Below are 26116 nucleotides of genomic sequence, written 5' to 3'. Positions count from 1 at the left end.
ACATTTTGTTGACTGTTTGGGTTGTTTTAGTGCCATAAGTGTTGAATTAATAATAAATTAACTTATAGCAGTTGATATCTATTCAAATTTTTTAGACGGTGAGTTTCAAGAATGGGATCTTTCGATCAGTGCGGAAAAGCTTAACTATCAGACCATCATCTCATCTGCATTCATAACTACTATTTATAATAGGTATACTTACATACATAACTCGCAAAACATTGATATTTATAAAATTCAGCACTCGGTGTGATGTTTTTGAACTGTAAAATCAATATATTACGTGTGCCACGATCAAGCCATTCAGAATTTGATAAAAGAAAAATATGGGTTGGGTTTGTATCATAAATTTTGATATTATATTGAGAATTTGAAAATAGATGAAAAAGGGTACTAGATTTGTAAATAGTAATGTTTCGGGTGAGCAATGAGTTTTTAGATATTTTTTATATACATTTAATGGTTGAATTATTTAATTGTTTATTATTATATATATTTCATGCATAGGCTAATGACACCAAATTTTTATAAAAGCAAATATTAAATTTTAGATGATAGATATGTAAATAGATACAAATTGGAGGGGCATGCAAGTAAATTTCTCATTAAATTTATCCTATAGTAAATTCAATTTATTGATATTATTAAAAATTCAATTAAATTTTTTGTAATTATATATATCTTCTACCAAAACAAACCATGCATAGCCTAAAATTATGCTATAATTATGCTGCAATTATTAAAATTACAAGTTAAATGGTATTTTGCACATTACAATTTGGATGATATTTTTGTAAATATAAGGCATGTTTTTTCATAAATATATAGAACTTCAATTCACATACATATCACAGAAGTGTAATTTTTTACATGCGCCCCCATTAAACAATGTATTTTACATTTTGGAAGCTAAATTAGTGATTTCTTATGTGAAATTAAAAGAAAAAATGGCATAAATGTAAGAAATAAATTTTGGTGTTGTATATATAAATAGTCACATGTGATGTAAAAGATTTGGACGATAAAAAATGTAAAAAAGCAAAAGTAAATATGTAAATATATAGAAATTTGATGGTATGCATGTAAATGTGCCTAAAAGAAAAAGCTAGCTTACCCAACAAATCTCATATATCATTGATTAGAATATTGTATCAAAACTTTATTCGATGGGTTAATTTCCCCCCCTTCATTTTACAAGGCCTCCTTTTCTCAGCCCTACACATGGCAACATCACAGATCTTGCACAAACAATGAAAACCATCCTAAGATCTCTAGGTCAGGACTCTGCTAATCATTAGGGTTTAGTGCAGTTAAATCCCATGTACACGACGATCGTTGGGCGAACGGGGATGAAGATCGAGAGACGGGCTTAACTTAACATGATCCCTCAGAATATGATTTGAAATATTATCCACAAACAATGATGATCTTTTCTCATGTGTTTCATAAAGATCATACCTTTGACTTCCAAGTATTTCTGTATCGGCGGTTATTCGCTCCCGCATGGCAACGGAGCTTTGGAGCATTCCGTTGAAGAGGTCGGACCGGGACGAATGATGCGAATGGGGATCGTTCATCGTCAGTCTTGAGGTTGGAAGGCTTTCGTAGAGGTAAACCGGCGGCTTCGTGTGGTTGAAAGGGAGTGCGCCGTTGCCGCCGGTGAGTGGTGTCGAAGCGCCGGACATGGTTCGAGGGCTTGATATGGGGGAAGGGGACATCCTTCCATTGATGTGTTGCGGGGAGCTTGAAAATAACAGAGGACTTCCGATCGGAGATACCGGGCATGACATGTTTCTCATGTGTACGTCACTGCAAATATTGATTGAAGCAAGAAACATTTGCATTGGCTTCATGATTTTTGAAACAAACATAAAACAGTGTTTTGATGCACCACAATGCTCAGTATCAACCACACACGAATAACTGAAAATTCAATAAATTTATTTCATGACAGAATGAGAATCATACTGGTTATGCATCTGGTGTATCAAGTGCAACAAACTGTGGAAATCTACATACATATCATACAAGTTTTATGTATTTACTTATCTGACACCCAAAGTTTGATATTTACATTTCACACCTTGGTATCATAAACCTATGCACTAAGATGTGTATTTCAATTTTATAAAGATGGTGATGATATTTTTGATCATATATTAAATATTTGAGTGGCATGCATGTAAATATAAATGTTTAGATGCTAGATATATAAATACATAAAAATTATGTGGTATGTATGTAACCGGCCCAAGAAATTTTTTAGATGTCCCTAGACTCAACTAATGGATAGCCCAACTGGTTCTAATCACACCGCTTTGCATAGCAGATGTATAATTGTTCTTCGCATGCTTCTTCCTCATGAATGAGACAAGTCGTCTCTCTCTCTCTCTCTCTCTCTCTCATCTTTATAAAAGTGCAATACAAATAATATTAGGGGTCCATTTGTTTCGACACAAGTGCTTTCAAGTAGTTGGAGCTACGTTTCACTAGTCAGTATCAATGAAATAAGCTAAAGTGATGTTAGTTCGTTTTGCATTCCCTCATTTCTGTAGAACTATGTTCCAGTTTTGCTTGAAAAGCAATAAATTTCATTTTTACCCTTCATCCGAGTTGTTTGGTTTCGTTATTCAATTATCATAAATAAAAGTAATGTTCTAATTTCTAACTCAGCTTCTTCCTATCTTGATTCAAGAGTTTCGAAACTATGTTCCAATCACTTCCAAGCACTTAAATCAAAGCAAATTGGGCTTTGTAAAGGTAATTGGAGTAGAATCTATAGAAAATAAGATTGCTGAAGATAGGCTTTGTGATTTGAACATATACAATGAATGATAGAAGTTTTATCCTTTAGCCGTGTGTCGGTCAACTTTTTCGATTGATAGATTATCTGAAAATATAGATTTATGAAAATAATTTTTGAGATTTAATTTAAATATAAAGCCAAGAATTTTTTAGAGTGTGGCCACAAACTACTAATTTCAAAAATGCCTTCAACATTTTTTTATCCAAACTTGGGATTGGCATTGATTTTTTTCTTTTATCTTTTTTTGTAATGAATTTTATGAAAATATGACACTAAATAGGATGCAATGAAGAAAAATGATTCATGTAGCCGACCCCATTTAGTGGGATAAAGGTTTTGTTGTTGTTTTTTTTTTTATATTATTTTAATATAAAACTGATAAATACATGCTGACAAAAGATATATAAAAAAGGAACATTACTTGAAACATTTGAATGATCATGTTATTATCAACATTTTAATAATATCATAAAAAATAATGCATAAAAATTCTTTAATATTTTTGAGCCCAATATGCTAAACACCGTATGAATTGCAGTTCAAAAAGATGTTTGAAGAATAAATTTAATGCCACATGCAACATGCAAAACTCAGCAAAAATGAACAAAAATGAGAATTTTTGAAGTCATCACCAAATAGTTAGGATGTGGTTCATTATGATGCTGATGAAACACGATGGTGGTGAAATTGAACTAATCCCAATTGCTTTGTTTATTATAATTTAATTTCAATACTTCTATAAGCTTAAGAATGATAACCTTTGAAAAACTTTCAGTTGTAATACATAGGGTTATAAAACGAGTACACGGAAACCGACAATAGTTTATACCTTGCAATTGCTGATATTTTTGAACTTCTTAACTGATGCATTGCCTGTCCATCCATGTCCAAAGAGCAAAGATTTCTAACTTGGCCTACGCACTGGAATTTAATAGCATCAATAAAATAATTCAAAATCATTAAATAAAGTAAAAAACAAAATTTAAATAAGTTTTTAACAAAGATAATTTGCAAAACATACCCACACAGCTTGATATGTTCTAGGTAAGAAAGTAAAAAAAATAGGCCCAAAGAATAAAAGCAAATTCATTTTTTTTACACCTAAGAAAACCATAAAACAAAAGACTCGATTTCTTTTTGATGTGTTCCACGCTTCAAACATGATTCTCACATTTATCTGTATATCACCAAAATATTTTGCTTCTACAAGACTTACTAAACAAAATTAAGTTGCATTTAATCATGAACAAATGAAAAACGTAGAAAAGCAGCTTCATCAAGTTATAAACATCAATTATAAAGCTTTTACTCCCTTGCTCTCCACACCAACGATATCCTGTCTACGTACATCACAAGACTCCTCTAAGAAACTTCACTGACTTTGCCCACTTCAATGCACAGACAAAAACTATTGTTGGACCATCAAAAACCATCCACTGGAAAGCCAACAAACAGAAAATGCAGTTACAACTAGTGGTGTAAACGACTCAAGCCAAGCTCAAGTTACATCTGTCAAAATGCAAGCTTGAGCAGCTGGGCTCACAAGGATGGCACCAAACTCGTGAGCCGACATGCGAGATTGAGCCGAAAATAAAATTATTATTAGATCTCACCAGAGAAGGCATCGATGGATGTAAAAGGAGTGTTACGACATCTCATCGGAGCCAGCTCACGAGTCGACAAGCCAAGTCAAGACAAGCTTAAAATCGAGCTCGCTTAATAAACAAGCTTGAGTTTCAGCTAGAGCTAGTGGGTTGATAAGTACAACTTGGGAGCTCATTAACGAGTCAAGCTTGAGCCGGTTCAACTCACTTAAACTCCTACTTTCAACAGATGAGATATGGAGAATAATAAAATCTTCAGAATTTCCTTGAAACTTTCATAACATTAAACAAGGAAAACAATTCAAGAGGATTAAGAAATTTCAGCATCATAAAAGTAGAGAAGAAAATTGAGTTGAAATATGCTGCTTGATTTGGGTGGCATGGAATGTAAAACATAATAATGTGAGGCGGGGAGGGGACTCTAAACTGTTTCGGTTCAGGTGGGGGAGGGTCGGTCAGCCCTCTCTCTAGGGCTAGGGTTGTCGCTCACTCCTAATAGCAACAAGAGTATTTTTATCTATTTGTTTGTATTTAGGTTTAGGTCCTTCATTGATTATAAATGTGTTGTTGTTTATTGTATTATGGGTCTTTTGCTCAAGTGAGTTTTGTGAGGGCATGTGCACCCTTTATGGTCCCCAGATGGGGACAAGTATCCACAACATTGATGTTGGCAACTGTATCTCCCTATTGTTGGTGGTGAGTGTCTCGGATTGTTTTTTTGGTTGTTCTTGTTGAATCTCCAACCCCTTTCTCTGATATCATTTGGGATCAAAACTAACCCAACTCTAATTCCATCCTGAGGTACCAAAATCCTCCCAAACCTAAATCCGGCAAAACATAGCCAAATCTTGGTCTAACCTTAATTGCCATGGGCTTGATTTTTAAAATCAGAAACCTTAAATATTTTTTTTGCACCGTGAATCAGCCCATCCATGCTCTAACCTCATAAATCTAAAACACACCAAATCATAGCCAAATCTTGACCTAAACGTAATTTAAATCGGCCTCATACACACCCACCCAACCATAGCCAAATCTTGACCTAAACCTAATCCCTCGTTGCTGATTTTCAAAGTTAGCAACCCTAAATATTTTTTCAGCACCCTAAATCAGCCCCATACTCTTTCACCTTCCAAACTAAAACCCACCTAGCCAAAGACAAATCTTAAACTAACCCTAATTCCTCCTTAACGATTTTCAAAATTAACAACCCTAAATATTTTCTGCACCCTAAATCAGTCTCATTTACCATATATATATGTTTGGATGATATATATTTTACAAATCATAGAAAATTATATAAATTTTGAGGTTTCATTAAAAGGAGATTTTAATTACAAGATAAAAGGAAAAATGTGCAAATGAACCATAACAATTGAACCCACTTACTATGGGATATTATCTACTACAGTTCAACCCAAATCATATTAAGTGAAACCTTATAGTTTCAAACTTATTGGTGTAAATTTCCAACTAGTTGCACATTCCATGCGTGCTCCAACAAGAACAAACTAAACTTAGAAACTCCTGAAAGAAACTTTATTTGTTACACAAGAAGAGGTCTTGTTGTTCAAGAGTTCTGCTTTATTCTAATAAGGTGTTTAACAATCTCCCCACTTAAGTAATTTATATTCTTATGAGTAACATTATGCATAGCCTAGAGGTATCCAATTACTAGATAAGACTAGAAATAGCTTTTACAAGTTTAAGTGGTGGCTCCAAATCTCCACCAATACGATGTAAAATTTAAGGATCAACTAAATAACACTTGGTGATTCTCTGATATCCTATACCTGATGGGGCGATTGGATGAAAGTGAGATATGATCTTTAGGGAACTAGTCCTAAGGAATGACTTCCATTAATTAGGCTTCTAAGAAGGTAGGCTTATAGGGTGAAAAGGATGTAGGAATGAACTAAATCACACATAAAAGTGAAAAGAGTGTGGGTTCGATAATAAAAGTAAAGAATTAGACACAATATACTGTGTATCTTTTGGTGTAATAAATAGATTTTCGGTTAGGAATTCCTTAAGCATGTTTATGTTAGAATTTTTGGCATGTGTGAACTTCTGAGAAGCAGTACCAAGAAGAATTAGATCACTAGTTTCAACTTAGTATGTGGGATGGGGTGTTACAATTGGCATTAGAGCCAGATCTCCACTAAGATATGTAGAACAATGATAAACAAAGATAAAGCAAGTGGGCCTATGACATTCTAGATTTGATGAAGAGAAAATAAGTGAAGGTCACGGTAGACTCCCAAACAAGGAGCAACTTCATGCAACTTCTAGGATGGTAAATCCCACATCTAAAAAGTAGGAAAACTTATTAGACTGCAAATAAAATAAAATAAAATAAATCATATGCCCAATATAATAGGTAAATTTTACTAGGAGTTTTGTTAAGAAGTTCTAAAGTTAAGCATACTCATGTTGGAGCACTCCTAGGATAAGTGAGCTCCTAACATATTCCACCAAGAAGAATGGAATCTTGAGCTCATCTAAAGCATAGGCAAGGTTGGGCCAACGCAGATAATACCTCTCAGTACGTAGATTAGGTTGTTAAATGAATTTAAAAAAGAGTTCCTAAACAAATGGCCTCACTTCTTCAACTTCAATAATGCAAAATACAAATTAAAACAATTACATCTATTGATTCCTTTGCAACCTAAAGTTTGTATGGCATTGACTAAATGAACTTGAGCATATTTATATTAGAATATTTTTGGCATTCCAGACTAAAAAAATCGAAGCAAGAAAACATCTCATCTCGCATTTGTGAATATGCTTCTATCATATCTAATTTAGTGTATACACATTCAGATGCCAAATGGCTTTCAAAAAAGTCAAATATAACAAATATACTTAGCATAAGTGAACCCTAGAGCCCATCCCATGTTGCCTTCTCTAGGCCTCAAAGCTCACATTCACGCGTGCTACAACCACTCTCACATTGCCACAATGCTATTGATGTACACACCATCATGTGACCAATTGTTTGATACGTGAGTCTTCCATCATGTGTGTGCATGAGGTTTCCTATGAGTCTCCATTGCTAATAGTTAGGGCTCACTTCCCTTCTCTCGCGTTGCATTTTGATATATAGATGCTCGTCGAGTTACCATGGACTAGCTTTGATGCCCATTCCTTATGGCGTCAGCATCTCATTTGCTAACAACCACTCCGACACCTAGGGAAACCCTCATTTTACCTCATCTTCAATTTTTTATTGAGTGTTGTTTTTCTCTCGTATTCATTGTCATAACCAATCTCTTCCATTGGTCCCATATTAGAGATCTTAAACCACCAATAGTTATTTGGTTCCTCATCACACATTAGCATTTCATTGTACTATACCTCCTCCCACAACGACTGCGCCCAAGATTTTAGTTGAACCAACTACCTAGATGGCCCCTCCTGTATATCCTCTCCATTGGTTTCTATGCCTCCTACTACACAAACTTTACATTTATTTACTAATGATGTTTGTGGTTTATATCCCATATTAGGGATCTTCTACCATCCAGAGTTCTTTAATTTCTCATCACACATTACCATTTCATCGTATTGTATTTCTTCCCACAATGACTGCTCCCAGGATTTTGGTTGATCCCCCATGGAGTTTACCACCTATCCAGATGGAGCCTCCTATGTATCCTCTTCATTCATTTCTATACCTCCTACTACACAAACTCTACATTTATTTACTAATGATGTTTGTGGTTTATATCCCATATTCGGGATCTTCTACCATCCAGAGTTCTTTAACTTTTCATCACAAATTATCATTTCATAGTATTCTATTTCTTCCCACAATGACTGCTCCCAGGATTTTGGTTGAACTCCCATGGAGTTCACCACCTACCCAGATGGACCCTCCGATGTATCATCTTCATTCATTTCTATACCTCCTACTACACAACCTCTACTTTTATTTAGTAATGACTTTTGTGGTTCAAATGCTGACAAATTCATTTCTATACCTCCTATTACACACCCTCTACTTTTATTTACTATGATTTTGTGGTTCGAATGCTGGTGAATTTCACTCACCACCACACATACACACACAACAATGCTCCAACAAACATAAATATCATCTAATCAAAGTAAATTTTCACTTCTTACAATGCTCATTTTATATTAATGGTTTCCAAATACACATGCTAAAATGACCCCCTATTATGTTCTATGCAACCTAATAGCACTCCTATTTGGATCTCATTTTTAATTCTTCGTCTGCATTACTTTAGTTAATCTACATTATTCTCTTTGGCTACTAATTTTTGAAATTCTTCTAAGGTGAATGCCACAATAGTACATCTTTCTAGACCCTCTGCAAACAATGTTTAGATGAAATTGGATGCTACATTCTATTTTGATAAGGAAAGAATATTAGATCCTCGTCAATTGAGTATTAGGATAAGGTTAAATTTAAGAAAATCCCATCAGTTGTGCTTGCCATATGCATAAATTCTCATACTACATGAAAGTTTATCCTTAACTGGGGAATTATAAATATCAAGCGCACAACTTTCCACCAAAAACACATATCCAACATCATACCCAATTGTTGAATGACCTTTATTAATTTAGATATATGCTAAAAAAATGGATCCATGTTTAAACTCTCTTTTAGAGATTTTGACTGATTTCACTACTTCCTAATCCCTTAGTTTTGGTCACTTTGTCATGTGTTGATATTATAATTGAAAACAATTCTTAATTTCATAAAAAACCTCAATTCCATCCTATTTATAAACACAACTAAGATAATATAACTTAGCAACTATCTGATTTTAATTTGAGCTATTATAATGTCGATTGATTAATGGATAAAAGATTCCAAAAAAGATAAGACATCAACATAAAATCTATTGGCACTCACCATATTTGCTAGGTTTCAAGGTAGAAAATCCAAATGCATAATTTTGTGATTTTTATCACCTAAAGAATATTTAATCATTGATCTTTGTCACCACTTTTTGTGTTTTTGTAATTTTCCTTTTTTTTTTCCTTTGCGGATTGGGTTTGCGGGTGGGGGAAAATGTCATCCACGACAATCAATGAATCTTTGTTACGCTACATCCACAGAAAACCTGCTACAAAATCCATGTTGACATCAACCCAAGCAGCCTCTGGTACTGGTAATAGGGTATACAACCCCGTACTTTGATCTATGGTTTTAGCTAGGTCACAAACTATGCATTGCTTGATGTATCGCTCCACATCTCTTATCATATTCTAGGCCAGAATCAATATTCCTTCACCAATGTGAGGATCTTGTCTCTGCCAAAGTAACATGCTAGTAAACACAACCTGCTTTGCTGGAATAGATAACCATAATCTCTGTGGTACGATCCCGTGGACCTCTCCTGACATTATTCCCAAATTTTCCTGAAATCCTCATCTGCCTCGTACAGTTCATTTACCACCTCAATCCGATGAATCTGGTTTGCATGGTGGTGATCAGCAAATGGTGATGGCTCAAAGCATCTACTACCTTATTCTGACTTCCTACATTATGCTTAAGCATGAACCGAAACGATGCTAAGAACTCAACCCAAGAAGCACTTCCGCCCTTCAACTTGCTTTGGCTATTCAAGAACTTCAGGGCCTCATGATCCATAAACAAAATGAACTCACTCGTCAGCACTTAGATACTTCACTGGTTAAGTGCTCTCATAATAGCATAAAACTCTTTGTCATATGTTCATTACTTTATTTGAAACTCATTTAACTTCTCATTGAAGAAGGTCATGGGGTGCCCCTTAAGTGCTCTCATAATAGCATAAAACTCTGTCATATGTTCATTACTTTATTTGAAACTCATTTAACTTCTCATTGAAGAAGGTCATGGGGTGCCCCCAGTGGCTCAATGCAGCTCTGATCCCCAAGTTAGAAGCATTGCACTCCCCTCATACAACTGTTGAAATCTGGTAAAACTAACATTGTGAGTCTGTCCTTCTGGCATGTGAATTTTTATCTTTATTTGTCACGCGAACCTACTTTCGGTGGAGTGGGGTTTGCTTTATCAATTATTGCGCTTAGTGGTTGTACCTATTTTGTCTTTATGCTCAGTCACTACTGATTGAGCCTGGTGTGTTTTTCCTATAAAAAGCGTTGTATTTGGAAGGAGCAGACACACAAGAAATCATCTTGAAGCCTACTCCTTCAATTCTAAGTCTCGAGTTCTTTGTAAGATCTTTGTTCAGTAGTTAATAAAATATCTTGTTTTGTTTTACATTCTTGGCAAAAGTTCTCTATGACCCCAATCCAACAATCTAAGGGCAAACTTCTCCCTTGGTATCAGAACCATGTTGGGCTAATCCTTGCACTAGATGGAGGTGTTTTTCCTTATACCCATGACATTTAAAGTACTTTCTGACTAGAACGATACCGGGCATGCTACTCTCCTCATGCTTCTCCCACTCTACATGTTTTGTCATTTCCCTGCCCAGTTTTCCTCACTCCTTTAGGCATGCTCCTGCTGATGCCTCCAGTTGTAGGGGGTTGTCTGAATGAAGGCGGGTATCTCTATTATTTTTGTTGTCTCTCCACTTTTAGTGCTAAAGTCTACACATTTCTCAATGTGCAATAAGCTTGTAGCTGGATCAATTGTCGGACTTCAATCCTCCCAAATTCTTAGCTATTGTAAGCTCATTTCTATCCGCTAGTACACTACAGTTTAAGCTACATAAATTATTTTGTGTACTCCACTGATAGTTCCTTCTATTACAAGTATTGGAGCTTCAAGAAGAGATGCTTGCGATAGTGTGCAGATTGTTGCTAGATCATCTTCATTTTCTCCCAAGCAATTTTGTCTCGTCCTTCTCTCATTCTTTCCCTTTTTGGGTTCTCCAACCACAAAGAGACATTCTTCTTCAGCTTGATGGTGACGAGTTTCACTCTTCTATCACCAGGCACCTCCTTGTATTCAAAAATTGTCTTAACAATCTACTTCCACTCAATGAAATCATTTGGATTCATTCTCCCATCTAAGTATGGTAGGTCCACCTTAACTCCAAGATCTTTGTGGCCCCTAGCAGGCACTTCCTCTCTAGACCTCTGCTAATAATGAATCCCAAAATGCCTCAATCGATCCTCCTCTTAATTGAATTCATCCCTACACAAAGTATTCAGATATTTTTCTCACTCCTTAGATCTCATTATTACGATCAAAGATGAACCCTCATTGGGCCCTTTCCTCAATGGCATGGAGTCCTTGTACTGCTTGGTGACATAGTTGTTATATCTCATCCATAGTAAACTCCTAATCAGGTTCCGGCAATTGTCTCCTCGGTGGCCCTCTCAGTTAAGCGGCAATTCCCAAGCAAGGAAGGATTGTGTGGCCCTCTCCTCCCTTAGGTTGAACCGATTCGTGCACCGCAAAGTCGGTTCAGGCAGCTTATGGCTGTCACGTCCCACATCCTGTGCGGGAGACGCCCCCGCGTCACCACCTTCCAACCTTTCTTAAAAAGCCCCATAAGTAGAAGATATCTAATGATACTAAACAACTGGCACAGATCACACTTCTAATTACATTGAAAAAAGTTAAACCAGGTTGAATCTTATCAGTCCATACTCCTGATCTTGATGATCGGAAGGTGTGGAAGACAGCGTAACAAGTGGAAGTAAGTAATTAGGAAATTAAAGAACAAAGCAGCAAGTTCCTTGAACATTTTTGCTTTTAACAAGAAAAACTAGAAGCTCATTAATCAAATGTTTTATTCACGTTGGCAGACAATCATAGGAAACAAAGAACTCTTTTAATCCTAGAGTCTATAAAAGTACCAATTCGGTCCCCATCCTCATTTAATATGGGATGAGAGTCCCCAAGGATGACTATTTCAGCCCCAATTTAAAGAGTATGGGGAATAATTGAAAACTTTTATAGACTCTGGACAAAAATGGCACAATGTAAATAATCAGTGGACTATTTTGGCACTTTATTGCATGGAAGGTAGAGAAATTACAGGTTTTTGTAAACTAAAGCTAAGCTACCCGGACAAATAAAATCCTTGAAATTAAAGTTCAAAATATTCAAAATAGTACCTTTGAATTTGAAACATTTGCGATGACTGAAGGTTGTTCAGGAGGGCTAAAACCAAGAGTTGATTTTTCCAGTTGGGAGGCATTTTTGATGAATGGGTGCTGCAATAGCTCAGCTGCTGAAGGGCGTTTAGATGGATCACGTTGTAAGCATTGCCTTATAAAATCCTTTCCTTCCTCTGAAAGATGATCAGGTATCGTTGGAAGTTCTTTACTATTCCCAATTTTGAACATAGCTGCAATCTTTACACCATAATATGAAAATATTAGCACAAATCTAACGGAACCCAGAAAACAGAGAAATTGGAATTTACAATATAAAATTGGAAGATTTATATATATACCACTCATTTCTTATGTATTTACATATCTAACACCTAAACTTCAACTTTTAAATATATGCCACCATGCCTATGCATGAAAAAGGTGTATTTCACTTTTTAAAAGTTAAAATAGTGGTGTAAATATAAAAGGTAAAGTTTATGTGTTAGATATTTAAATACATAGGAATCGGGTTGAATGTATGTAAATGCCCCTATAAAACTTGAAGCCGGTGCTTTTAGATTGGTGATAGCATGTCGTACCACCGAAATTTCCAAACAATCAAGATTTAACAAATTATGATATTTCAACTAAAGAAAAAATGTTAGAAGTTATTAGTGTTTATTTCTTTCCTATTCGGATATTTCCTAGTTTATGTATTTTCTTGTTTATGACTTTCCTTTTATCTCCATGTAGTTATTAGGAATTAATTTAATCCTAGAGATTTGGGTGTTATATCTTTCTTATTTTATAACCCTTGCACCTTGTATTTATACTGCTTTTGATATCAATAAAATCATCATGTTCAATTCTCCAAACCTACATGGTATCAGAGCAACTGATCCTACCCTACTCGGTCGAAAACCCTTCCCTACAGGCCCCTCTAACAAAAAATTGCAGCCCTTCTCCCGTGATTTTTCCTGCAACTCCCACTTCTCCCGTGAGATTTCCCTGCAGCACGAACTTCTTCCGCGAGGCTCCTTCCCCTAAAGTTTTTTCAGTCGTCGGTCACACTTCTACCTGCCAGCTCTCTTTCTAGAATTGTTGGAACTCCCTCTTGCAGGCCCTCCAGCTGTCGGACCTCCCTCCTGCCCTACAAGCCCTATTTTGTTGTTAGTTGCGCAAGGGACAGTTTATGTCTATGTGCCGACACCTAAACCTTTCTCCAACCTACAAAGTATTTGCTACTTCTATGACGAATCATTGCCCCCCCATCCACTACAGGAGTTGCTTTGGCTGACTCGTCCTGGAAAGTTGTTGCCATGGATGAGATGAATGTTATTCCCCGGGGGAAGAAAGCGATGGTGTCGGTAGATTTTCAGCACCAAGTTTAACTCTGACACTTTGAACGCAGCCAAGCACAGTTGGTCGTCAAAGGATATTCTCAAACTTATGGAGTTGACTATGAGGAATTAGTTGCTTTTGTTGCCAAACTCAATACCATTCGGACCCTATTATCATTAACAATGAATCTGGATTGACCCTTCAATCGGACATCAAGAATGTTGTGCTTAATGCTGACATTTTTTTCCCGTGGATAAACGTGTCGATTGCAAAAGTTCCTCTATGGACTGAAGCAATCCCCACTGGCCTTGCTCGACAAGTTCACGCAGGTGGTAGTAGATCATAGGTTCTCTCAGGCTCAATCTGATTATACACTATTTTTTCAGCATTCATCCAGTGGTCGTATTGCTATCCTCATCATCTATGTCGATGATATTGTGCTCACAGGTGATGATCTGTCGACCTTAGAGTCACTCACAAAGGCATCCTCGCCGCATCTTTTGAAATGAAGGAATTGAGGTCTCTCTGGTATTTCTTAGGCATAGAAGTAGCACGGTCCTCTCAGAGCATTTGCCTTTCTCATTGCAAATATGTGATGGACCCATGCACCGACACCATCCTTCTCTCGTGCAAACCGGTTGCTGTCCCAATGGACCCACTTGAGAAATTATTGGATGTTCTCAATGTCGTTCCAATGAACAAAACCTACTACCAACACCCCGTTGGTAAACTCAGCTACCTCACACATGCTCGCTCGGACATTTGTCATACCGTATCATTAGTCGGTTTATGCATGAACCCTACAAGCAACATCTCATTGCAGTTTATTGGATCCTCCACTACTTCAAAAAAAAAAAAAAATTGGGCTTAGTTGGGCTTAGGTTTGTCATTCACTCGTCACAACTCCCGCTCGGTTGTGGTTTATACTGATATTGATTAGGTTGGGTCCATCCATGATGGACAATTTATCTCAGGTTATTGCTCCTTCGTATGAGGGAATCTTGTCACTTGGAAAAATAAAGCACAATGTGATTGCACGTAGTAGTATTGAAGATGGGTTTTGCTCTATGGATTTGGGGGTGTGTGAAGCCCTCTGGTTGTGCATTATGGTCACTGAGTTATGCATGTCGGTTACTGCTTCTCTGCAGTTATTTTTTGACAATAAATCCACCTTTAGCATTGCTCATAATCCAGCTCAACGTGATCGTACTAAGCATGTGGGGAATGATCGTCACTTTATCAAGGAGAAACTTGATTTTGGAGAGATTTGTGTTCCGTTCATTCAATCTACTGAACGACTAGTTGATATTCTCACAAAGAATCATCCTCGCACATTGTTTATCAAGGAGAAACTTTGTCACACCATGATTATCGTCAGTCAACACCAAACTTGAGAAAACTTGCTTAAGAATGTTGAAATGTGCATGTGTGAATATTGCAGATCACTAAAATATCAAAATTGTTTTTTTATCAGAAAAGAACATGTTCAATATAACATAAGACTAGTGAAATGTGCACAAGACTGGTGAAATGTGCACGTAACTCGGTAAAGCTAGCTTAAGATTATTGAAAAATGGTTAGTTTCAAGACTAAACCCTCTAGTTATGTTCAATCAATCCCAACCATTCAGAGTGCCTCACGTGAATGAGAAGTGGTGAACTACAAGGAGCAGTTAAGCCTCAACTATGAAGAAACGTCCCATACATACACGCATGTAATATGCATTAACGGAGGCATGTTTCTATGTAGACCAAAAATGTAACATAAAATAAAAGATGGATAAAAGACCGTCAGTTTTTGGCCAAAATTGAACTCTAGTAACAATTAATGAGTCAATTCAATTATGAATCAAAACATAATGGACTAGCTTATAACTAGGCGTGACTCCAGTCAAGATCAGTCAGCCCAAATGGCTTTAAGTTAAACTTAATCCATGAATGAACTGCTAGAAGATTGGATCTGCACTTTAAATTATATATAAAATTATGTCATAAACAATACGCAAAAAAATAAAATTCAAAAAATTTAAATATTACATTTAAAAAAATACCTAAGAGAGTATAACTAGGAAGCTTATGTGCATGATTCATCTTATTCTTTTTTTAAAATTAACTCTGTTCATTAAACCATTCAATGGATACAAAGATGTAATCAACAGCAAAAACTGAATGGATTGGCTAGATAGAGAATTTTAGTTTAGAAATAGAGCAAAGTGAATAAAAATCAACTCCCTCTCAAGTTACAATTTCAATATAAGGGATCCTGATTTTAGCATGATCGAAGAATCCCTCCTCACTAGTTCCAACTAGCATACTTTATTTGATATAATAGGAAAAGAAACAGGTGGGCTTGATAGAATCAACCTCTTAAAAGACTACATCTTCAATTTCTGGCGTGCTCTATACGGAAATACAGATACATAAACCTATGGAAAATCTAACTAACCTAGGACAGCTTATTACAACATTACAACACACTAAAAATATGAGATTGTAGAATAATATTGATTCAAACCTTGTCAGACATAGGAATTCTTTGCATTCCTTTTTTGGGGAAAAACCGAAAATTTATACTCCTTAAATTAAATAATAGATGTCAATCATAACCAACTTGGATACCATGTTTTTGGAATTGTTGCAAATTATAAGTTAATGTCAACATTGATTGACACCATGTCCTCTTCAAGACTCATGGCTACAATTGCCAATTACAATGGAGTCAGTTGGAGCCTCTTCCACGAGCTCAGCTGGGACTAAGAGTATCTTGTCCCCCTCAACTAGAAGCGGGTTCTCCTCGTTTATGTCCTCGTCATCTTCAATGTTTGCAGTGTCTTACCCAACTTTTTGATGACGTCCTGTTCGGTGAAGTATATCACTCCCTTGGTTGTACATTCTGCTCATGTTCAAATTTGTGGTTGCAACATTTTTGGTTGTGACAAACTTGTGGATTTATTTCACTTGGTAGTGGCTAGAAGGGGTGACTTGGTGTTGTGCTCTTTCAATTTCATAAGCTAGAACCCGCAATTTTTAGCGGTAGTAAGTTGGTAAGAACCGACGAGGTGTTTCCCGTTTTATCTTCATACCTTCTCGTTCCACCCTTCGACCTTTCGGATCACGGTCGATGGTAGCCTCCCATTGGATTTCATCTTTCATGTCCGTAATCCAATTTCTAAGTTGGCGGATCTCTCGCAGTATCTCCTCCCAGGAAGACGTAAGCATGTATCGTAATGGTGGCATGGCTAGGGTTTAGAGTTAGGAGGTGAGAGGGCTAAAATTTAATTTAGGGTTACTGATTTTGAAAATCAGCAAGAGGTGAGGGTTAGGTTAAAGTTTTGGCTATATGATTGGGAATAGAAAAGAAAAAAATTTATGAGGGTGGATTGAGAAAGGGCGGATGCTAGAAAACCTAAGATATGACTAGGATTGGACTAATTCTGATACTAAATGATATCAGAGTTAACTCAAATCATAAATAAATTGACCACCATTATTGTTGAATTTTAAATAGGTTACAAATAAAAGACGCTTAACAATCAAAACAATAACAGCACAAACAATAAAAGACACTCTAGGGTGATTACGAGGGTAGTGGCTGGCTTGTAGACAAATGGTAGGAAGGCTGGTTGGGGTGGGTGGTTGTAGGTGGGGAGAGAGCAAGATATGGCAGCAGTTTGAGGGTATGGGAGGGAGTCCAGGCAGCAGGTTGGAAGGAATACGGGTGATTGAGATAGCAGCAGGTGCAGTTGGAGAGCTTTGCGGCACAGTGGGAAAGGCATGGGGGAAAGGCTGTGGCACAACTGGCAGGAAGGGAAAGTTGCGGCACAGCTTGGCAGAGAGGGGGAAAGGTTGCGGCGATTGTGGGGCCAGAGTCGACTGGCTGCAGGGTGACAGGAAGAAGAGATCTGGTATGAGTTATGGGGACAACAGGGAGCGAGGAGGTAGCGAATATTACGTCACAGCAGGAGGGTGTATAGGATGACGCTGCAGGTTTGGGAAAAAGGGGAAGATGCGGCTGCAGCAGGTGGATGGGAGGAGCGGTGGCACTTAACCTGGACGGGAGAGGAAGGTTGGGGCTCTGGCTGCAGGAAAATTATTGGGTTGCTGCCTTCGATGTTCTACAGCAGGGTACAGCAATGGCAGCAGTGGAGGAGGAGGTTGTGGAGGATGGAATGATCGAGGATAAACACCACTTCAAAGCGAGATACAGCCAGAGCACCAATTATCCTTGGATACAACCCTAGAAAGAGAAAACAGGATGTCGGCGGCTGCCCTCACAAATTGAAATCAGAAAATAACATAGGTTGCCTTCCTCACAAATTGAAATAAAAAAATAACATAAGCTGAATACTAAGGCATAAAAAAAATATAAATAGGAGAGGGATGAGCCGGAAATGAAAAAAGAAGAGGGGAAAATTCCAGCGTAATGAAAAACGTGAGTGAAAATCTCATCATTAAAATATTTAGTTGCAGCATTTTTACATTATCATAATTAAAAAAATATAGGATATTAACTCCTAGAGTGATGAAATAGTATTTTTTTTTCCTATTAAAAATAAAAGAATATTTTTTTAAAAAGGGTGTATGCTTTAATGAAACAGAAATTTATTTTTGATCTCATCTTAAGAGAGAGAAAACTGAATGATTTTTTAAATCAAGAAATTGTTTATTCAAAAAACCATCACAAACTTAATTTTTTTATTGATGAATCCATTCATAGAAAACAAGAATATAGTTGAAGAAAAAATAATTTAAATAGTAAACAGCCATATGAACATCTATAAACCTTACACAGGATCATGATCGTGCCAAAAAAGTGATGAAGGTAACATGGAAAAAATAAAAATAAAATCCTTGGACAGAGATGCTTAATAAAATATCATCTCATGGAAAAGGATCTAAGTGTTCTCTAAAAAACCGTGACAAACTAATTATGTCTCAACCATGCACCTCCTTTTCAAAAAGAATTTGATTCCTCAATGCACCCATCGGACAAATTAAAGATGTTCAATCATGTACTAACCATCTCATCATGTCTTGTTATGTCGAAGTGTATGACTTTCAATTCCTAGGATATGATGCAGAAAATTAAGATAGTTGTGTGACTCAATTAGAAAAGATAAAATGAGGAATGATTATATGAAAGGTGTAGTTAAAGTAAATCAATTAACGATAAGGTGATTTAAAATAGACTTAGCAGCTTTGGAAATACAATGAATGGGTAGAAAATGCACCCCTATGATTAGGCAGAAAAATTTATGTCAGCGAATGAGGGGAAAAAAAGAATAATAATTGAGAAAATATGGATAGAAGTTCAAAATGACTTACAAAGCATGTTTGAGACCTTGGAAGGTACTTAGCAAGAACAGATGAAAAATAACAATTTAAAATTTGATATCGAATTGTTGGGATGACTAGTGAAGATGATGATGAATTAACACATTCACGTGATCCAAACACATAGGGCAGACCTTGAAAAATATCATAAAAAGGTAATATCTCCACCACCAAGTGAATTAATTATGAAAATCGAAAGACTAAGCGAAGCCAAACAAAATCTCCATTAAACGCACAAAACAGTTGGTGCAAACTATGAAATACAACAATGAAAACAACAAGAAGTCTTTATACCACTAAGTGAGGTCGGCTACAGGAATCATTTCCTAATGAGTGTCATATTTTCATTTAATTCTGATAAATTAAGATCATTTTTATACCACATGCCCAGCTCTTTTTAAGTTTAGTAGTCTTCCTCTACCTTTCTTAACATAAGTCAAATCTAAAGCATCTACTCTACTAATTGGGCCATCAGATGGTTTTAATGTGACCAAACCATCTAAGGCGACTCTCTCTAATCTTGTCTGCACTGGAGCTACTCCAACCCTTTAATGAATATACTCGTTTTGCATTTTGTCTCAAAGTGTAAAGCCACTCATCCACCCGAGCATTCTCATCTCAGCAACACTGAATTTAATTTTACGCTTCTCTTTTGCAGGTAACATTTTGCGACATAAAACATTACAGGTCTCACCTCCATCTTATAAAATTTTCCTTTAGGTATAAGAGGGAAATATCCACAAACTATGAAATGCCAAAAAAATGTCCACAAAGATATGCCAGTAGTCTTGTAAAATTGCAGGAAAAGCAAAATGGCAAGGAGAGAATTCATCGTGTAATTATGCAAGTTCATGCTCACCCACTAGTTGTGTTCAGAGTTTTAACTCTAAAAGAAACAAGTCATCTATTGAGCACATTTCAAAAACTGAATAAACCCTTACCTTCAATAAATTTCTACTAATGACCAATTAATTCGACTCGATTAAGTATATCAAGACAGATTACCCCAAAGATTTGAAACAGCGACCTTAGCAGGCAGAAGTAATGTAAAATTAATCCAAAGCAAGATTTCTTTTGGGGGAACAATTTTAGACTGAAGAAAAAGACAATTCATATAAATTTTTAAAACATTGAAACGCAAAGTAATAAGCTCCAAAAGGCTTAAATACCAACCCCTTCATACTGACTCCATGGAGGTTTGGAAGTAGCCATCTCCAATACTGTGCATCCAAGGCTCCATATATCCACAGCGAGATTGCAGCCATTCATGTTTTTTATCACCTGAAATAATAAATGAAAAAAAGAAGAAAAGTAGAACTAATGTCTTAATGTCTCTAATGTTATGAAAGAGTTGAGGCAAAAGTACCTCAGGTGCCATCCAGTAAGGACTACCTCTGAATGATAAGGGACATGATTGGCCAGTAATCTGAAGACATAAAAAGTAAAATAACTAAGAATTACTCTTTCAAGTCAGATTTAAAATCCAATCTCCGTTAAAAATTGTAAAAGCTTATAAAGAAAATTCTAGTTTACCAAATTTAGCTTTGAATTTCTATAATCTGTAAGTTTTCTGAAACCTGCGTACTCAAATGTTTAACACTGCCGATAGTTTATTAATTTAGCATATGCTAATGAAAACCATGGCCGAAGACCCTCATGCACCATGCCATGCAGGGAATAGCTAATAAACATTCACTTTCCTAGTCCTAAGCGTCTTGAGGGAATATGTGAGTTGAATTTCAAAATAAGCCAACGATACAAGAAAATTAAAAACCTAATTTTCTAGAGGAAGCGAAATATTATGAATTCTATGGTAATGGACTAGGAATCTGAAAACTAATAGACACTGAGATATTCTACCTGGACTCTATTAAGAGCGGTGAAGGCAAATGGTCAGCGAGAAAAATAAAATAAAACATATCCATAACGAAGTTCATCACCAGCCTTATGACAAAGAATCTAAGAATTCTCATTAAGATAAGGGAATTTAAAAAAAAAAAATTGAACAAACTAAACTAACCTATAAAAGCTTTTAATATGGCATCGAACCCAACTTTTTCGTAAAAAAAAAAAATCTTGTGCACGGCATTGCATTATCATTTAAAAATCTATTGTCTTGTCTATTCCTAAAAGAGTGAGTTTTGGCTTGTTTAGTTTTGTTTAGCTAAAATTAGTCGACTTCAATGAGAAGATTATGGGCTATACTCATGTAAAAATCTCTCCTTTATTTGTGTGTAAGGTTCAATTTCATTAAAATATTTTTGTGCCTTTTTGTCAATAAACTCCTCCAAATGATGAAAAAAAGTTTCTTTTTTAACATACAACTTAGGCAACTAAGTATATGATATTCAATGTATTAAAATATTAGAATATAAATATGTAGATTTTTGTATTAGTTCTTTGATTTGCTTTTATTTACTTTTTTTCCCTGGATTATGTTTTTTTATTTGTTTCCTTACTAGTAGATCCTGTAATGGGAATTTATACCCTTTTCTTTGCATCAATAAGAATCAACTTAGGTTTTATTCTAACATGCTATAAGAGACATGGTCCTAACCTAGTTGTAGGGCTCTCCTTGCAGCCAGCTAAATCTGATTTCAGCCGCCAGAACTTCTGCCTCACTGTCATTATTTCAGGTTCCTACAGGTTTGTCGTAGGTTCTCTGTCCAGATTCCAGGTTTGCCGCAGGTTCCTGCACTTCTTCAGTTTTTCGCAGGTTCCCACACTACCACAGTAGGATGTTGCAAGTTCACGCACTAAGGATTTTACAGACCCATTGGCCAGAATTCCCACAAATTCCTGCAATGCTTCAGGCTTCCCTTTATTCTATTCAGGTTTTGCCATCAAGAACCTCTGTTTTGGTCACCTGGGGCACGCTCCAGCCAGCCAGATCCAGCAGGAACCCTTCTAGAGGCAATATTGCTCCAAGCAGCCAAAACATTACCATGTCTCGACGACCTAACATCTCATTTGGCTCAATCAAAGTCACGACAGACTCCTCTAGCGCTAATTCGTCATCAGAAGATGTTTTTGATTCCACCGGAGAATAAATTCTAACATTTGTTCCTCTGTAGATCAGATGATAGAAAAAGTACATTAACTTTTTTATTACAACCCATAAACTAAACGACAGTAACTTTCTCCAATAGTGTCAATCTATGTCTTTGTTCATCAAAGAGTGGGAATTTCGGTCATTTCACAATTGTGATTCGTGAATCTCGAAAGACCAGCCCAGCATATGGAGTTTAGGAAGTGGAGAATCCCATGGTAAAGTCAAGGCGGATCAACTCCATGGAGACTTTTAGTGCTCGATCATATATATTCCTTTCTTTCGTTAGTGCCCTCTGGGCGGTAATTCGTGATATTTGAGAACTCCAGATGAATGGAATGCGACCTACATTATCACTATAATTGGGAATCTCCGGTCTGCCTATCTCTCTTCCAGAAAATTGTCGAAAAGAATCGCATGTTCCAATTTTTTACAGATCTCAACAAAGATCTTGACGAAGTCTGGGGCTATATCCTTGGTCAAAATCCTCTTCCTTCTACTCGCGGTGCTTTCATTGACATTTGTCACGAAGTGAGCAAGAGACTTGTCATGCTTGGTGCGTTCACTTCGTCCGACAAAGTATCTGTCTTGATCTCTAACAGTGCTCAACCTCGGACTGGTCATCCCACTTATGACTGTTGTCACAAGCCCAACCACATGTGATAAATGTTAGAAGCTCCACAAGTAACTTGCATCCAAACCTTTGACCAAATCTTTCGTTGTCAATGGTCTCGCTAATGCTTCTGAATCCAATACAGTACAGTCGACCTCTACCACAACAATCTAGAATACTCCAATTCTCTTAGTCAAATGAAACATTTAATTAAGCTGCTTGAATCCAGTCAGCTCTCCTCCTACCCGTCAACTTTTCATATTCGTTAAGGTATCAATCCTATGACACTCACTTCTTCTACCCTTTCTAGTCCATGGATCATTGATTCAGATGTCACGGGCAACATGACTGGAAGCTCTCAAGCATTCTCGACATATCATCCTTACTCAGAGAAAGATACTATTAAAATTGTTTATGACTCCCAAAGTTTCATTACTGATGAAGGGTTTGTAGTTTTAACAACAGGTCTAACTTTGGAATCTATGTTATGTTGAAGTGGGAATGTTTATCTGTCAGTAAGTTAGCATATGACATTGATTGTGTTGCTTATTTTTCCTCTAATGTTTTTCTTTCAGGATCGTTGTTTGAGGATGATGATTGGAGCTGCTAAGCGGGTAGGCGAGCTCTAGTTCTTCTGAGAGAAAAGTTGGGAGAACGAGGACACTCCACCCATTAGTTGTAGTTTCTCATGTCCATTGAATGCTCTATTATGTTGTTTCACTATTGTTTAGGTCATCTTAGTTTCCAATATCTAAAAATTTTGTATTTGTTAATTTTTACTAATAAAAATCCTTTAACTTTCAAATGTGAAACCTGACAGTTAGCTAAACATCATCGTATTCTTTATCCGTCCCACAATTACACACATTCCCCTCATTTTTTTCTTATTCACAGTGACTTATGGGGACTCTCGCACTCTTAGCTACACCAATAAACAGTGATTTCTTGATTGATGACCACATTCAAATGATGTTGGTCTATATTTTAAAAGATAAATCTTAACATGTTATCACTTTCAAAAATTTTCACATCGTCATTTTGGCCCAATTCAAAACTCTTATTCAAGTCTTTTGAACTGACAATAGGCATGAATTTTTTAACTCTATATTAGGAGAATTCTTGATAGGTAAGAGTAGCCTTCATCATAGTCCGTGTACCAACACTCAGCAAAATGGGATAACTGAGAGAAAAACCCGATAGCTCCTCAACATTTTTCGCTCCATTATATTTCACTCTACTGTCCCAAAATGTTTGTGATATGATTTCATTCTTACTGCCACTTATCTCATCAATAGAGTTCCCTAAAAAATTCACAACTTTTGTACCCCTTTAGCTATCTTGAGATTGTGCTTTCCTAACAATCAATTCTTCTTTACTTCAAATCCAAAAAGTTTTGAATGCACGGCCATTGTTCGGAACACGAGCCCAACTCGGAGTGAAATTGATCCCTGATCCATAAAATGTATTTCCCTTTGACACTCTGCCACTCAAAAGAGGTATCGGTATCTTGACCCTACTGCAAATAAGGCCTATGTGAGTGTTAATGTATCCTTCTTCGAAATTATTCCCTACTTTCCTAATTCAACCTCCAATTAGGAGGAGCTAGAATTCTTAGACATTGTTCCATACCTTACCCCTGTGAATGTTCCCCCACCTCACCTACCATCGATAAACTCTATGTTCCTTTGGTTCCACTCACTTCTCCTACACCCAAGGAGCCATCTGTCCCTTTGGTCCCACCACCACATCCTCCCACTCTCTATGTATACACTCAACGCACTCGTTCTGGTGCACCTACTCTGAAGCTTGTTAAACCCTTAATGGACCCTGAATCCCCTTCGGACGACATACCAACACTGCTCCTACTCCAAATGAGGAAGTCAGTTCCTCTAGTAAGGTACACAATCATACAAGCTCTCTTTATCACTTGGAAAACTATGTCTCCCTTCGCAAATTCTCGCCAACCTACAGAGCATTTGCTACCGCTTTGACTAATCATCAGCTTTCATCCACTATTGAGGTTGTCTTAGCACACCCAGCATGAAAAGTTGCAGTCATGGAGAAAATGAATGTCTTCAGCGGAACCATACATGAGACTTTGTTGATCTTTCTCGAAGCAAAAAAGCAAGAGGATGTCGATGACTTTTTAGCATCAAGTTCAAATCTGATGGATTATTTGAACGCAACAAGGCACGGTTAGTCGCCAAAAGGTACTCACAAACCTACAAAGTTGACTATAAAAATAAATTTGCTCCAGTTGCTAAATTAAACATCATTCAGGTACTCTTATCCCTTGCAAAGAATCTAGATTGACCCTGATTCTAGCTTGAAGTCAAAAAATGTGTTCCTGAATGGCAATCATATAGAGGAGGTATGCATGGCTCTTCCTCTAGGCATTGACTCCACTGCCTCCCAGGCGCAAGTATGTAGACTACGAAAATCCTTTTATGAATTGAAGTAATCACCACGGGAATGGTTCAAGAAATTCACAAAGAAGATGGTAGGCCATGGATTCACTCAAGCTATATCGAACCACACTTTCTTCTTTCATCATTCCTCCAACAACTAGGTAGCTATCATTATTGTCTATGTTGACGATATTGTTCTCACAGGTAATGATCTACCAACATTGGAGTCCCTAAAAAGCATTTTTCCTTCTTCCTTTGAAAAGAAGGATTTGGGATCTCTCCAGTACTTCTTAGGCATGGAAGTTACTCGGTCATCTCAGGGTATTTGAAAATCTCAACGAAAATGTGAATGACCTTTTAACAAAGAATAATATTTTCTTGTGCAAACCAATGGTTGTCCCATGGATCCCAATGAAAAACTTCTAGATGTTCCCAACTCAGTTCCTGTAAACAAGACTCGTTATGAGCGCCTGGTGGGGAAATTCATTTACCATGCCTACACACGTCCCGACATATGTCACTGTCGGCGTTTAAAAGGGGGAAGTTGCGTTTGGGGGTCGCCCGTAAGAAGCTGTCGGCCGCCGGAATCGAAATCCCGTCGCCCGCTTCGGAAGGACTTTTTTTAATTTACATATATATATATATAATTTTAGAAAAATATGGAATCAAACTGACCTCATATTTTTCACAGTTTAAATGAAAGAGCGCTCTACCTCAAATCCTGTATCTATCCCGAGGGATAAACACAAGACTTGAGGGTGAGGCTCAATCAAATAAACTAAGAAAGATATGACATCCGTTTGGGTCTGCGAAACCATTTTTATTTGCCGACAAGTTCCCCTATTTAATACAAAGAATTAAATATGGTTTATTTTAAGCTGGGTTCGGAAAAGCTCCCTATAAGGGCAAGCCCCTATAGTTAATT

The 26116-nt window shown here is 36.8% G+C and overlaps 1 protein-coding gene across 3 annotated transcripts in view; it reads right to left on the bottom strand.

The window, feature by feature from the left end:
• Positions 1-1110: 1110 nt before the first annotated feature.
• Positions 1111-26116, bottom strand: part of LOC110029599 (mitogen-activated protein kinase kinase kinase YODA) — a 48653-nt gene continuing 23647 nt past the window's right edge. For all 3 annotated transcript variants that reach the window (XM_020731953.1, XM_020731954.1, XM_020731955.1), the window contains exons 9-13: positions 20488-20547; positions 20295-20402; positions 12466-12705; positions 3636-3727; positions 1111-1809 (exon numbers count right to left, since the gene is read on the bottom strand). In XM_020731953.1, the coding sequence (XP_020587612.1) occupies positions 1311-1809; positions 3636-3727; positions 12466-12705; positions 20295-20402; positions 20488-20547 (999 nt within the window). In that variant the 3' untranslated portion in view covers positions 1111-1310. The remainder of the gene's footprint in view (positions 1810-3635; positions 3728-12465; positions 12706-20294; positions 20403-20487; positions 20548-26116) is intronic.

This window comes from Phalaenopsis equestris, unplaced genomic scaffold (genome assembly GCF_001263595.1).
Source record: "Phalaenopsis equestris unplaced genomic scaffold, ASM126359v1 Scaffold000598, whole genome shotgun sequence".
Lineage (NCBI taxonomy): Eukaryota > Viridiplantae > Streptophyta > Magnoliopsida > Asparagales > Orchidaceae > Phalaenopsis > Phalaenopsis equestris.
Note: the sequence above shows the minus strand (reverse complement) of the source record. Positions and strands in the feature narration are given on the sequence as shown.